Below are 16,637 nucleotides of genomic sequence, written 5' to 3'. Positions count from 1 at the left end.
TGATGAAAACTATCCTACTATGCTTGAATGCAATTAAACTAATATGCAACTATTCTAAATTATAATAATATGCAAAACTACTTTCCTTCAACTGGGTTGGGCTTCGTAGCTAGTATCTCGCCAGTTGTCTAAAGCTGTCTCTTCTAGGGTTATGGTGAATCACTTGGATTGCTTAAGTACCACGACCCATAGATGATAGTCCGTTTGTCAAGATTCAAACAAGAAACACTAGAGTTTGATGTTTCGCTGTGTTGGCTTACAACTTCAATTGTTAAAAATGTCCTAAATGTAATTATACTAGAAAGCAATAAAACTAAACTATAATGCAACTATACTAAGAAAGCAATAAAACTAAACTACGATGCAACTATACTAAGAATGAAATAAAAAGAATGAAGATTCGACTAACCTGGATGGTAGATCTTGTCTTCGAGATGTCCTTTAAGCTTCTTTCTTTCTCAAAAGGATGGATGATGCGGCTAAAATTACCTCAAGATCCAAAATTCTAATCATGAAAGAAAACGTTAAACATAAACAACTTAAAACGGTAGCGACGCCATTTGACACTCGTTCCAGGGCTACAATTAATTATATCCCCAGCAGCGGCGCCATTTGACCTTCGCTCCTTTTTGTGTGTGTATATGGTATATGGATGATGTAGATAGATGATGGTCGTTGAACAAAAAGAAGCGTATCAAAACCTAATTATCCCTCAATAAGTAAATGATGAGTAGGGTATCGTTCCACTTTCAAGTGTATGTTTATATGAAGGACAAGACTGGAAAGGGGGTTTGAGGGATTAAAAACTATAATTGTAGAGATTTTAGATTCTAATGCTAAACTAAACTAAACTAACTAAACTTATACTAAAGCTAAGAATTGGAAATAGGGAGAGAATATGAGAGAGATAGATTCAAGAGATTCAAATCCACCAATGCTTTTGATTCAATGACTTTTTGCTTCATGTTGTTCTCCAAGTAGACTATAATCGGGCAATCGAGCGAGTGCCGATGCCCTCTTGGATGAAACATCATTAACAATTAACTCTACTCAAGGTTGTTCCTATGTTCATATTACTAGTATCTTCTTTCCTTTTATGTGAGCTTGGGCAGGTATTCAATGAATCACCATCTAAGGCAAACACAAGAAATACTTCCCTTACTCTAAAATAGTACACAACTAGAAGAAAAGTAGAGAATAATAGTATAATATTCAATGACAATAAATAAAACCCTATTCTAGCTTTATATTCAATTGCAATAAATAAAAGCATGTCACTATCAAATATTCAATTGTAATAAATAAAAACCTTAATCTATACTTCCATCCCCTGGTGTGGGCAATAGAACTAATAACTAAAAACATAAAGAACTAACCTGATTGAAGAATACCATGAACCAGAAGAATCATTAAACCTTAAGCACTGGCTTCATCTCCTCCTTTGAAGGAGAAGATTAGCCTTCCATATAGAAGGAAAAACACGAAGAATGAGAAGAAGAAGAGTCGAAGAACATAAGACTAGAAAGACTAATTTATTAATACTCAGCTAGTTAAAACCGATCTTTTATTATTAATCTCTCTCTGCCTCAAGTTCTTGAGACAAGAATATAAGTGAATTGGCAATTTACATGAGGCACTTAGGTCCTCTATTTATAGGGGTTACAATGAGCTCTAAAAGCATTCCAAACCGTCATTTGTTTCCTAATACAAATAGACTTATTCTAGAGTCCAACTTTATCTCCAAAACTGAGAAGGAATTGGCTACAGTGTCGATTCATGCGTCTGGACGCACTATTCATGCGTCCCAGACTTAATCAATGCGTCTGGACGCTCGATCTATGCGTCCCAGACGCGTAAGCCTATTTTGTCTCTTCTGCTCTATCATTTTATCCTCTTTTGCGGGCTTTGGTCTAAGCAACGAATCCTTTGGCCTTGGGCTTCCAAATAGGCTTTAAAATAGGTCCAAGTCGCATCTTTAATAGCTTCAATTCCTTGGCCTTTTCCATGATTGTTCACGGGCTTCCCATGTGATCATTAATGCTCCGTATTGCTCTGTTTTACCCCTTTTTCTCTAATATTCTACAAAACTCTCTTTTTTCACCTGTAGAATCTTAAAACATAACTTACAAACACTATTAGTCCACTAAGATGGCTAAACAAGAGGCATAATCGAGGGTTAAATTTCACTTTTTAAGCACTTATCACCTAGCAAATCCATATTCTGCTAGCAGAGTCCTTGCCATAATTATGTACATGTTCCCATGTTGGGCAACAAATATTTATGATGTAGTCATATTTGTTTTGCCTAACTTTGGTTTCAAGTAGACCAAAAATGCTCAGCTTCTTTTCCACTGGCACCTTGTTTATTTCCTTAGCTTTCTCTACTTCGTTTGTCCCTCGGACATTCCAGAAGCACATGGATGTTATCATCTGTAAGATTTGTTTTTGGAGCCTTTAGGTCGGCCCCGTCCTTTCTTGCCACTGCTTTGATTCTTTTTGCTAGACTCTTAATGCTTTTTACTATTGGGATTGCTTCTCTCGCCACATTTCTTCCCTGATCGTGTTTCAATCCCTAACATTGTCCTCTGTTCTAGAGCAACAGGTATTGCTACATTTACATCAATTTCTGCGTCCTTGCAATGGTCATGGAAGTGTTCCGTCTCAATATCAGAAACCTCAGTGTCAGTGGCAGCTACTTCGCCCACTTCCTCAATGCCAGCCAGTAACTGGAATCTACTTGCTTCCATGCTAAACCTCATGTAGTCCTCTTCGTCCATTCCCAAATCCAAAGGCTCAATACTATCATTCAAGTGAATGACCATCGCTTGTGTTTCCTCTGCTTCAAGAGGTGGTTCAGGTTCCCCTATTCCCAGCCCTTCGTGGTACTCACTGTTCCCAGCCCCATTCCCCTCTACTTCATAGAGCATATGTTGCGCATCTGGGATCTGATTAACCTTCTCTTGAGCTTGTGTCACTGCTGCCGATGCCGCTGCTGTGCTTACTTGCTCAGTTTTGGGTCTCCATTCCTTTCCTTGATTCCTTCTTTTTAGTCTCTTCCTTTGACTCTTGGACAGTCTCCGACCATCTGTCGACACTTCTTGTTCCATAGGTTCCTTCCCTCTGTTGTTATTCTGCGGAATTTCTTCGTTGTTGCTTTGCTCTTTATTCTTATTGACTTGTCGACACTCAGAGACTAAATGTCCAACAATCTGACAATGGTTGCAAAACAATGGTTACATCTTTAGGATGCACTGAAATCTTATTATTATGTCAAAAGAAGTTTATCCGTTAGCATGGATGGGGCATGCTAATAACTATAGAAAAAGGAAATATAAGTCTTAAACACATTATATATATAAAATACAGCTAGTAAATGAGGATTAGGTGAGTGAAAATAGTTACTTGAAAATTTTTATTGATCAAGAATTGCTCATATGAAAGAGAAGTTCAAAGCTCCAAAACTATATATGTAAGGTTTAAAGCTTTAGATCTACTTACTAATGTTTTTATGGAACATACTAAAATATGTGGATATTATATAGATAGTGACAACTAAAATAAATAACTTAACCTTCTCCCTAGATGAGGAAGTAGACTGAGTTAATAAACAATTAGGGTTGGTATATATACGTAAAGTGTATGGTTTGTCAATCTTGGAAGTCACAGTCAAACATTCTAATGTTAGACCTGCATTACCTTCTCCCTTAACACTCCAAACTTTATGGTAAACACAAATCAAAAGAAAGAAGACTTTTGAAATCAGCACATACTGGGGACTTTTAGTTCCTATTTAGTTTTTTTCTTGCAGCTTGTTTCTCTAGCTTTTTTATCAGCAATTTTTTTCTCCTAATTTGAATAGAGTCTCTCCTCTAATCTTTATTATTCTTTGTTTGGATATGTATAGATTAGGAACAGAAAACATAATTAATTAGGACTCTTGAAGAAGAGAGTCTCTCCTGTAATCCTTATTATTCTTTGTTTGGATGTGTATAGATTAGGAAACAGGAAACATAATTTATTAGGACACTTGAAAAGAGATTTAGTATATAAAGGAAACATAATTAATTGGGACTCTTACTTACTATTTTTTTTCTCATAGTTTTTCTTAAATCCCTCTTTCGTGGGATGCCCCAATGAGCACGAAAAGGGCTATTATATATATATATATATATATATATATATATATATATATATATATATATAAAGAATCGGTCTAGGCGGCCGCCTAGGCAGTGTGTAGGCGCTAGGCGGTGCCCAACCGACTCGCCTAGGCCCAAGTCGTTTAAAAAAATCAGTAGACTGATTAGGCGGGTCTAGGCGGACTAGGCGGTCCATTCAAGTTTTTTTTTATTATTATTATTATTATTATTATTATTATTATTTTTTTATTTGAATTGATTAAATGTTTTTTTTTAAAAACTTTAAGCTAGGGTTAGTGACCTCACTTTGTATTCATCATCCAACTCGTACATAGATGGTGCCTCTTGCATCCTCCTCAATGAAATTATACAACTCCCTACCTATTGGAGGACCAACATACACAATATTACAACCATGGTCAATAGATAGGCCAGCTAGGTGGTTGGCAACTCTATTAGACTCCCTAAAAACATGCGAGAAAGTACAACTTAACAACTGTGACGCTATATCTAAAATATGGTTTAGTACATCTTGACAGTTCCATGGCGGCTTGGCTCGCTTGTTACTCATTTGTACTGCTTGTAGAGAGTCCGATGCCACATCCACTTATACACAGCCTATTTCCAAACATATACACAACCCAATCTCAATGGCCTTCAATTCTTGGAAGAGTACTGACCTCTCTCCTCTACTACCAGTGAATGCTCTCAATAACTCACCCTTACTATTTCTGATTGCTCCCCCATGACCCGTACCATTATCTGCAACAGCCCCATCTGTGTTCAATTTAAATCTATCCTGTTCAGGTGGTTCCCAGGTACAAAACTGTTGTGTCGCACTTTTAAACTTCACCTGGATCCCGATAACATGAGTTAGCCTTCGGGCGACGTCCGTGTCCTCCATTTCCGATACCTTCACCTATAAATATCTTCTCATCTTTCTCAGAATGCATTTCAACACCGCTGATGCTGGCCTACTATGATTGGAGAACCTACGTGCATTTCGCTCCTTCCAAATCCCATTAACTATTGCACATATGTAACTCTTATAGATTTCCACCACCTGGCTCGACCCTCTGCAAAGTTTCAGCAGTGAAGACCATTCTCTATTTGAGCTTCTGCAATCAGTTCCAATACCCAAGACTATCTTAATGCCATTTATCACCTCTCGAGAGAAGGAGCAGTCAAAGAAAATATGATTTGAGAATTCCCGACTTTGCTGACACAGGCAACAAGATGAATGTGTTAGAATCTTTTTGTAAACTAACCTGTCTTGAGTTGAGAGGCTGTTTGAGAATAATTGCCAGGCAGTAAAGGAATGACGAGGGATAACCAGTCGGCCCCATACCATACGTTGCCATCTAACCTTACCCCCATGTCTTCTCAGAGCGTGGTACGCACTGTTCGTCGTGAATGATCCACTATGATGCGGTGTCCATACTACTCGATCTCTCTCTATGTGTCGATTCACTTTGGTACTCAAGATATCTTCTCTGAGGGTACTGCACTGTATATTATTTACAATGTCATTCCAGCTTCCATTGGTCAATAGCTCCTTCACTGTTGCATTGAGGGGAAGCATGATTTCAGCTACTGCTTGTGAATTGTGTAAGAGAGGACTGCTGCTGCACCAAATGTCATGCCATAAGAGAGTGTCTTCCCCATTTGAGATAGAATAACAGATTAGCTCTCTTGCTTCCTTTCTACACTTCAAGATATTGCGCCATGACCAAGAACAATCTCTGGGAATCGGGATAGTCCACAAGAATTTATTCTCCAACTGATTTCTCCAAATCCACTCGACCCAGACACTACTCTCTTTGCTTGCGATCTTGAACAGCAGCCCACAATGCGCGCCCTTGTTCCATATTTCCATACTCATCATCCTTAGGCCACCCTCCTCCTTTGTTTTGCGTATGGTACTCAAGCTTGCTTGATATACACACTTTTGGATTCAGTTCCGCTCCATAGGAAGGTGACATATATTTTCTCAATTTGTTCCAGCACTGCTACAAGAAGTATGAATGTTCTGGCCCAATAGATGTTTAGAGAGCTCAAGACCGCGAGGACCAACTGTAGTCTCCCTGCGTGAGATAGTAGTTTAGCTTTCCAGTCCTTTATGCGGCCTGTGACTATTTCAATCAATGGTTGGCACTCTTTGATTCCAAGTCGAGCAGAAATGAGTGGGAGACCAAGATATCTTACTGGAGGTTTCACAAGTTCCAAACCCAGTATCTGGGCCAGCGCTCGTGCATCATCATGAAACATAGCTCCCATCATTATAGTAGTCTTCTAAGGGTTAATGTTGAGTCCAGTAGCTTCACTGAATATTTGTAAACAGTCCTTGAGGCCTTCTATAGAGGTTACTTCCCCTTTGTAGAAGATGAGAACGTCATCAGCAAAGGCCAAATGTGTCAACATATTCCTTTTGCATTTAGAGTGATATCGCATGCGCCTGGATTCAATGCTTTTCCTGATCACAATTCCCAAAATTTCCATGACTAGCACAAAAAGATACGGGGACATAGGGTCGCCTTGACGCAAACCTCTTCCCCCAGCAAAAAACCTTTCTAGAGCCCCATTCACCAGGACAGAGAAATAAGCTGTACTAATACACATATGAATCCATCTTCGCATCTTCTGAGGGAATTCAAATTTCTCCAATAAGAGGAGGATCGTTTGCCAACTAACCGTATCATATGTCTTTCTGATATCCAGTTTAACTGAGCATCTGGGTGTGCCATGCCGTCTATCATATCCTCTCAACACTTCATGAGCCATGAGAATATTATCTTGAATAGATCTACTTGGGATAAAAGCACACTGGTTCTCATGTACAAGTTCAGATATCACCATTTGTATTCTATTGGTGATTACTTTCGATATGCACTTATATATCGTGTTGCATAGTGCTATGGGTCGAAATTCCTCCACTCTTGAAGGGTTGCTCACCTTTGGGATGAGGCAAAGGAAGGTAGCATTGATACCCCTCGGCATCTTAAAACATCTGAACACATTTTTAACAGCACTTATGACATCCTCTCCCTACTGTCTCCCAACAATATTTAAAGAAGAACGGATTAAACCCATCCGGACCAGGCACTTTATTATTCTCCATATCAAAGATAGCCTGCCTAATCTCTGTTCCTGTAACCTCTGCATCAAGTACCTCCCTCATGTTCGGCTCGATGACATTTCAGACTTTCAAAAAAACTCTCTCTCTCTCTAACTGGCGGAGCCTCAGTACCCATCATCTTTCTGAAATACTCAACAATGATATCTGATACATCTGCCTGACCCTTAACTGTAACCCCCTGGTCGTTTGCAATTGCCCAAATACCTTTCTTGGCGGCTTTTTCCTTCAATGAATTGAAGAAAAAACTGGTGCATCTATCCCCGTCTATCATCCATTTCTCCTCTGCTTTCTGCCTCATATCCTCCGCTTCTGCTCGTGCAAGACTGATATACTTCTGCATTGCAGCCCTTTCCTGTGCACCCAACATAGCATCATCAGACTTATTTTGAACCAGCACTTGCGCATCCTATAAATTTTGCCTAGCAACAATTACTCTCTCATGTAAATTGGAGAAGTTCCTACTTTCCCATGGTCTAAGCCTTTCCTTTAGTAACTTGAGTTTCTGCATCAGTCTATACATCGGGTTATTGTAGATTTGAGTTACCCACACTTCCTCTAGCATAATTTTAAACTCATCTTGATAAACCCAAAAGTTGCAGAATCTGAACGGTGTTGGCTTTCTATTAAAATCGTTCCATGTAATGAGAATAGGGGAGTGGTCCGAAACACCCTGTGGCATAAAATCAGCTAAAGTTTGCGGGTATCGAGATAGCCACAGGCTATTAACCAAACATCTATCAATCCTCGACATGATTCTGGCTGACCTGATGGATTTATTCCACCAAGTGTAAAAGAACCCAGTGGATTTTATATCTGAGAGTCCCGCATTCTGTATGCATATACTAAAATCAGACACTTCATTTGGATGCATAGGATCTCCTCCTATCCTTTCATTTGCAGCCAAAATGTTATTGAAGTCTCCTACTATGCACCATGGCATCTGAATCGATTTGTGTATACCCTGCAAATCCTTCCATAACACTAGCCTTTCCCGTGGAGCATTACTAGCGTATACTACTGTGAGCAAGAACTCTTCTGGTTCTGGAAGATATGTAACTCTGCAATGTATATACTGATATGACGCGTCCGTTCGAAGAACTCTGACTACAGACGGATCCCAGCATATCCAGATGCGTCCAGAGTGACTCCTATCATAGTTATTAGTATGTTCCCATGTAGAGCAACATATTTGTCTTATGAGGTCATACTTGGCTTGCTTCACTTTCGTTTCTAGCAGCCCAAATATACACAACTTCTTACTTTGTCGCACCTTATTTATTTCCGCTGCTTTCAACAGGTCATTAGCTCCTCTCACATTCCAGAAGCAAATTGGTCCTATCATTTATAGATTGGAGTTTTTGTTTTTTGAACCCTTGGGGCATCCCCTGCTCTTCTTTCCTTTGCTTTTCTTACCACTAGACTGATTAGTTGTTTGACCTTTACTCCTCGTTGTCACACCACCTTTTGGAGAAGCAGGTGGATCCGATATAGACAGGGGGATATTATTCTTATCATTGAAATAGATGGTTTCCTCCTCCGAAGACTCCTCATCAGACAAGTCCCCATTTCTGGCTGCCACAAGGAGATTGTTATATTCGTTCTGCTCAACTTCATAATGCATCAGCGGGTTTGGATTTGTTTGCATTTCATCAATCCGAGTGTTCTCAAAAGGTACTAAGGCCGCAAACATATTACTCTGACATACATCGATTCTTGCGGCTTTCATATTCCTTCCTCTTCTCAATTTCTTCTGGTACTTCTGCTGATGTTGCTAACACTATAACCCTCACTTCATTCTCTACCATTTCCATTACTGCATTCATCTCTTCCAAACCCACTATTGGATCCTCTACATTTATCCTTGTTTCCTCACTACCATCCACTCTCATTCCATTGTCTTCACCCATGGTATTCTCTGGACTGTTCAAATCTACCCCAGCTACATTTAAACCTCCAATTCCCAGATTTATGACATTCATTGTTCCCTCAGTAGCACCCTCCACAGTTTGAGCACCTCTGTCTTCCCAATTTATCTCAGTATGTGAGGTTGTGACTGGTGCCGCATTGTGCACTGTGTTCTCTGCCCCTGAAGTAGTACTAATGCTACTGATCACACTTGTAATCTCAGTTGTGTGCACCCTAGTTTCCACATGAGAGTCAACCCTAGGCATATGCCCTATACTGCTACAGTTAACAGTCTTATGTCCAAACCTTTTACAATAGTCGCACATTTTTGGAACCCACCCATAGTCTACAAAGATTTTCCTAACATCTTCTCCACCCATATTTATTTCAAAAATAATCTGGCATCTCTGCAGTAATTTCCACTAGAACACAAACCCTCGCATACAGTAATCTCTTCCGTGCTGCTGTGGCTTCATCCATCCTCTGTGGCTCTCCTATTCGGCTGGCTAAAAAACCCAACCCCTCTCCAGTCCAGAGCACCTTAGGTACATTATAAAGATTAACCCAGATTGGTATAGCTTTAACAACATCCTTCCTCCTCTCAATGTCCTGAGTCCATTGAGTAACTATGAAGCATTTCCCTGCCATGAATATCTGGGGATTTTCTAACACTTTCCTCTTATCTTCCTCATTAGAAAATTTAAAATAAAACAGGTCAGAATCAGCAACCATCTCATATACACCTTTTGTTTTCCAATTTTTTTTCAAGAACTCCTTCACCACCGGATATGGAAGCCTCTGTTCGAGAAAAAACCCACAACATTCTCTCTCCACACATTGAGACCTTTCCACCTCAAGTCCATCGGCACTTGTGTAATCCCCTCAATCATATCAAGCTCAAACCTTTGGAGAGAGGTATCTGATGTAGATGCGTTTCCTCCCTGGAAAAGTGAGCTCCAATTCGACGCCTGGTTACCTGTAGCATTCACATTCTTATGTTGCATCTGATTGTTACCCAAGGATGGATTACATCCCTGCTCGCGAGAAGCTGTGAGTGGGGGAAAACTCTGAAGATTATCTAGCTGTGAATCCATCTCTAGAAACGTATCCAACTATGTTATCAAAGAGGTAATGCGCTATCTTCCTACTCTGAACTCACAGTGTTAACACTTGAGGATTTTACCAGCTGAAGCAACCACCAAAGATGAGAAACAAATATTACCCACGGAGAAACTGAACTTGTAAGCTAAGCCCCTAGAATCTCTCCTTACCAGAACTCACACTATCTACAGTTGAGGATTTTACCTGATAAGGAAAGGAACTTAGAAAGCAAAAAAGATAAGATAAGTGCACCAAACCAGTTTTTACTAAAAGCGGGAAGGAAAAAGGAGCACAGAAAACAGATGCATCCTAAGTTATAGCACTCCTGGTCGCCCAAGAGTTGGTCCCCATATGTTTTCTTAAGTGCACCTCAAGTCCACCAAAGATGATTAAATGTTGAAAATTAAAAACCCATGTAGGCTTTAGATTTGAATGAGTTTAAAAGACTAAAGTTCAATGTAAATTATATGTCACTATAAGAAAAAATATGTTTTTATATGAAGTCGATTTTCTTAAACTATTATGCATTTTTGTAATAAGTATCTTTGTTTGTGTTTATTTTTTGAGTTATGGTAAATGATTTTCTTCATATCTTGTAGTATAGGTGCGTATTATTATATATATATATATATATATATATATATATATATATATATATATATATATATATATATATATATATATATTTATTTAAGATTTATTTAAAAACCCGCCTAGCACCTAGGCAAGATCTAGGCGCTTAGGCGCCTCTCTCCCTCGACTACCGCTTAAGCGTTTTTAGAACATCTTTGCTTAGTTAGAAGCGCTTTTTAATGGCGAGACCTCAAAAACACTATATTTTTGGACCAAACCAAACAAACACCAAACATCTTTAACCCAGACATCAAATATTCAACACCAAACTACGCTGCTTTGGATAAACCGCGCCAGAATAGCCAATGCAGCTTTCAAAACACCACGCCAGAAAGCCCACAGTTTAGCCTAAAGCCCACGTGATGTTTGAAACACCGCGTCATATAGTTTAGCCCAAAGCCCACATTTTGAAGCTGATGCTGCTTTCTGAAAGCCACGCCAAAGAAGCCCACAATAGCCCACAGGCCCACACGGTTTTAAAAAAAACGCATAACTTATTGAACATTGTGTCATATGTTTGATACAACATCAAACAAAACACCGTGCAGATTTGGTGTTTGGTTTGTTTTCTTTATTTGGTATCACCACTAAAAATGATTTTTACCAAATTTTCAAGAATTTGGTGTTTGGTCTTCAATTGGTCTCACCATTAAAGATGCTCTTAGGTGGTAGCAAAAATTGCATTTGCTACTAAATTGCCCAAATAACTCAGAAAAACAAAACTTGCATTTGCTACTAAATTGCCCAAATAACCCGAAAAACCTATTCTAGGTGGTGGCAAATCCATTCACAAACAGTTGTTGGTCGCATTCTCATTTGCCACCAATGATGAGGATATAGGGCGCCACTTCAATTGTTGCGTGAGATTTTTTTAGACAAACTATAGCCACTTTTTAAGGAATTTTTAAATATTAAAAAATTAAAATGAGATCTACTCTAACCAAAACATGTCATTTTTTTTAGGAAAGAGAATTTTAAAATATTAAAAAACAAAAAAGAGAGTCCCATTTTAACTAGATTTGTAGATTTTTGTTTGCTACCACTCAGAGTTGGCACTGATTTGTAAAATTGTTCACACCTGAAGATGCTCTTAGTCACTCACTTACACTTGCACTTAAAATCTATATATCCTCCTCTTCTTTCTTTCTCTATATCAAAACAGAGACCTTTCTACGTGGGCAATCTCTCTCCTAAGTGGTGCTCTCTAAGGAGAGAATGAAGCCATATGGATCTCCTTTTAATGCGTGGTTAATTTTATATTTAATTAAGTACAACTCAAACTCAAAGAACTAAATATATATTAATATGTACACAAGTAGAATTATTAGTGGCGTCATACAATTTCCTATTGCAGTATAATTGAAAGAGCCATATCGTACGAGTATCTTTTGCTTCAGAAATGAAGCCTTTTCCACCTGACCATATGATCAGGTCCAAAACCTTGTTAATATTAAAGCTCGCACCTAATGTATTTTTGATTTTCGCATAAACTGTGGAAGTCCAACTTTATTTACAATTTCATACTGTATAGCTGGGGAATCGAGTAATCAAGTTAAGTTGGAAATAAAATTTCAACAACATGATGAGTACTGAAGATGGTATGTTTTTTTTTTATAAATTTAAGATGATTTGGTGTTGATGCAGGGTCGGCCCTGACTTTCCAAGGACCGAATGCAAGGTCCCCAATATGGAGCCTATTGTTTTCTTTTTTTTAGGCTTTTATTTAGCTTTTTTTTAACACTAGTGGATTTTTTATAACATGATGGGGCCTTTAATTTGGATTTATTTTAGGAGCCCTATGCAAAGTTTAGGTAGTATAGGCCAAGGGCTGGCCCTGCATTGATGCCAAATATATGGTATCACCTTAATTTGGAGGCACTCTTAGGCCCAACTAAATTGAACAGTCAACCCGCAATCTCCTTCTTTAGTTCTTTAACCGCTTTCTGAATGATACAAGCTCTTTAGCTGTAATATTATAGAAAAAAGAAGGTCTACTTAGAGCATCATCAATACATTCCTACAAATGATAGTTGTTTGATAATATGACATTTTTGAAAAAACAAAATCAGACCCTTCAATGCAGCAATGTGCTCTTATATTCGTTTGCATCTACCACCCATTATTATAATATGTTGAACTTTAGGAATGATCGGGACAGTATAAATTTCGCATTTGTAGAATGAGAAATTGAGAATAAAAACGAAAATTGTATTGGTGCTTAATATAACATTTATCCTATTTGGGGGACAAAAAAAGCTTACATGTCACTTTTATTTTTCTAACATCTATTACAAAACCAAATAGTAGAAGAGTTGTGCACCTCTAACCTCTCTCTATCTTCACTCGGGGGCGGACCCAAAGGAGGGCTAACAGGGGCTATAGTCTCCCCTAATTTTCTCAGAAAAATATATATATTATATTTATACTAACAAAACTGTCGAAAATTACAAAATATACCAACTCTATATACTATATACTACTAGCAAGATGCACGTGCAATGCACGCGATGTTAAAAAGAGATTGGCGAAAAGTGTAAACATAATTTTACTTCGCCATTTTTTGATTAATCTTCAATTTGGGTTTTTTGGAAGCTAGCAAATTTTGGGAGAAAGCACACAAATTTTTTTTGTAGGAGAGTGTGTATGTACGTGTGTTGTGTCTTGAACTCTTAATAATTCGGCCACCTAATTATACGGGAAATCTGATTCTACTCACATGTTGTGACAATATATGAAACTTAAGGATCTCTCGATTAACAGCAGGCTAATTGATTTAGATGAAGTATAGTAAAAAAAAAAACAGTTATAGAAAGGCACAAAGCAAGGTACGTACAGATTCAAGTATGGAAGAGAATCACTGATGAGTAGCTGAGTAAATGTGCATACATGGGGTTGGGTTTGTAGCGCAGAGGCCCATTGCGGTGTGCTAACTCTTTCCCACCGATGGGGGACTTCAGACTGAGAGTTCACAAATGCGTAATTGTTATCCATAAGTAATTACCCGTTATGTTGGCTCTCCATGTGATATTTAATACCAGGAGGGAAACCTTTTACAAATGATGCATCTTTTGTTGGTGGTAGAGAAACCAGTTGAGGTCCAGTACACTGAACTGGAACCCATTAATCATATTTTTGAACTGTCCTTAACCAATGCTCATGAAACCCCATCGCTACTTTTCTCCGTCACCTCCAATTCCACTACCACCCCCTGGCGAAGTCATGTCCTGAACCGAAAGAGTTTGCAAAAGCTGCAGTAGAAGATGCATGTGTTAAAACAACCAAGAGAATTTCATTTTTTAATCTTGCTTAAAAACTAACATGGAATAACCTAAGATTTGGAATTTGCTTCCAAAAGTTTTAGTGTAGCCACCATGAAAATATTGAAAACTACAACGGATACGAGGTTTGAGTGATTAGTAAGAATCCCTTTTTATCCGCTTTTTATCTTTATTGATAGATGGCGCAGATGTTAGTACCTCTTTTGGCGGTCTATAAATAAGTGGATAGCTCTTACAGTTGTCACCCAAACCATATGGAAATCAATGCAGAATTGCACTTTAAAAGGAAAAGATTTTTGGGATGGCCGGATAGCCAGACTGTACTCAACTTGCCTCCATACAGACCTGCTTAATCTACCCCCAATAAATATTAACTTGCAACCTGTGTTTGTTTACAACCAAAAAAGACGATATCAAACCACCATTCATGCGTGTCGAGTTGAGTGTGTTGAAACACGATAGTTAAAGAGATTTACGTGTTCAACATTGTTAATTTCGGACATTTGAACACACTATGGAGAACTCTTCGTTTTGGTTTGCTTCCATGGTAATTAGTGTAGTTATAGTGTTGGGCATTTTGTTCTTCAAGCAGGCGTGCATTTTTGTATTTGGCGATTCACTTGTGGATAGTGGCAGCGAAACAACTATCCGTTAACAACTGCTCATCTTGGCCGGCTTTATCCATATGGAATCGACTATCCCACTCATCGTAACCGGCCGTTTCTCCAATGGACTCAACATCCCCGATATTATCGATAAAATATCTCTCATTTTTCATGTGCTGCATTTTATATTTTGAGATTCTTTTGATTGGAGTACATTTATAGTTTGTGTGTATACTCTATAATGATAATGTAAAGTTAATGGAAGTCTGACTCCATATTTGAGCAAAGGCCAAGTACTTTAGTAATTTTTGTTTTCCAATTCCTTTTTTAGTATAATTTATTTGAAAGTGCTTTATTACTTATATTTAAAACTATGTTATATATACTAACACATGCCATAATTATATATGTAATCGGAGGCGATCAATTGGTGAAGAACCTACTATGTCATACTTAAGGCCATAGCTAAGCTGGGCTGGAGACAAACGGTTGGTGCTAACTTTGCCTCTATTTGGGCTTGGAGTCCTCAACGACTTTGGAATCCAATTTGTAAGAAGCCTCACATTTCAAATTCTAATACCCACACCACCGAACCTTATCTAATAATAATACTAATCCGAAATGGAACTGTACTTAGTGTATTTACATTATAAATTAAACTTGTTCACTTAGCCAAAAAAACCTATCTAATAAATACGTCGTAATGGATGACACACTATTATGCAGGTAAACATAATCGAGGATTGATTGGACAAATTAAGTATTTCAGTGATATCGACAAAGAGTGGGTGCACTCATTGGCACTTATTCGGGGCTAAAAATCGGTGAGCGAAGCACTTGTTCTCTTCACTTGTGGTGGAAATGACTTTGTTAACAACAACTACTTAGTCCCATTCTCTGTAAGATCTCGCCAATTTGCGGTCCCAAATTATTTCGCTATGTGATCTCCAAATATAAAGCATGAAAGAAAGAAGAGTTAACAACACAAATAAAAGAAAAAGATTGTTGCATTTCCAGAAAAATGAAGACGACAACGTCAAGTATAGCTGCATTTAACCTGGATATTGGGAGCAAATCCACCTTCATCACCAACATTGGTTGCATCCTGACCATACTTCTTTTTTATGACACTTTGTGGATAAATTGTAATATAATCATTAAAACCAAGAAAACATCTTTACATACACTTAGGCATAAATCTGAAAGAAAAAATATTATAAGACAAACTTAGGTAAAAGAAAGATAAGAGCAAAGATTCATACATTGATTATTTTTACTTTTGTGAAATATTGGTCATATGGGCATTTTATGGATAGTACTCAAGATTGTGTTTACAGACAAACTTTGGCAAAAAATTGGCTTGCTTCCTTTGAGAACAGGCACACCTTTGATAGACATTCCTATGAGAATTTTTCGTAGGGTATTTAGTAATACCGAGGCTAAAAATATTACTACCCAAACAAACTCTCATAATTACTTTCTCTGTCTTTGACAATCAGATTACGTGGTGCTTCGATGTCCCGGTGCATCTCGGTCTACATGGCTTCCCCTTTGTGCATTCCCGTAGGTGATCCCCTTGCTAGTATCTCGGTCCAAAATTCAAGTTATGCGTGTCCATGGAGCCTTGGCTTTATGAATGGCTTGATATCGAATGATATTCCTATTGGAAACTAAATTACCTATACAGGTTGAATCCAAACCCAAGGCGACATGTATAACCGACAATGTTTTAAGAGGAAGTGCATGAAAAACAATAAGAGCAGGGGCATATAGTTGAGCTGTTATAGTGTCGACGTAAATGCAAAGTAAAAAGGAAATCACCTTACGTTCGATGGAGTCA

At 38.2% G+C, this 16,637-nt stretch overlaps 1 protein-coding gene across 1 annotated transcript; it reads right to left on the bottom strand.

Annotated features, from left to right (window-relative positions):
* Window positions 1-7,300: 7,300 nt before the first annotated feature.
* LOC147499576 (uncharacterized) lies at window positions 7,301-8,617 on the bottom strand. Its single transcript, XM_086563504.1, has 2 exons — window positions 7,820-8,617; window positions 7,301-7,681 (listed from the first exon to the last, which is right to left on the bottom strand). The coding sequence occupies exons 1-2, from the start codon at window positions 8,615-8,617 to the stop codon at window positions 7,301-7,303; spliced, it is 1,179 nt and encodes a 392-aa protein (XP_086419630.1).
* Between the last annotated feature and the right edge of the window lie 8,020 nt (window positions 8,618-16,637).

This window comes from Coptis chinensis, chromosome 5, assembly GCF_015680905.1.
Source record: "Coptis chinensis isolate HL-2020 chromosome 5, ASM1568090v1, whole genome shotgun sequence".
Taxonomy (NCBI): Eukaryota; Viridiplantae; Streptophyta; class Magnoliopsida; order Ranunculales; family Ranunculaceae; genus Coptis; species Coptis chinensis.
This window is presented reverse-complemented; position numbering and strand designations above follow the sequence as displayed.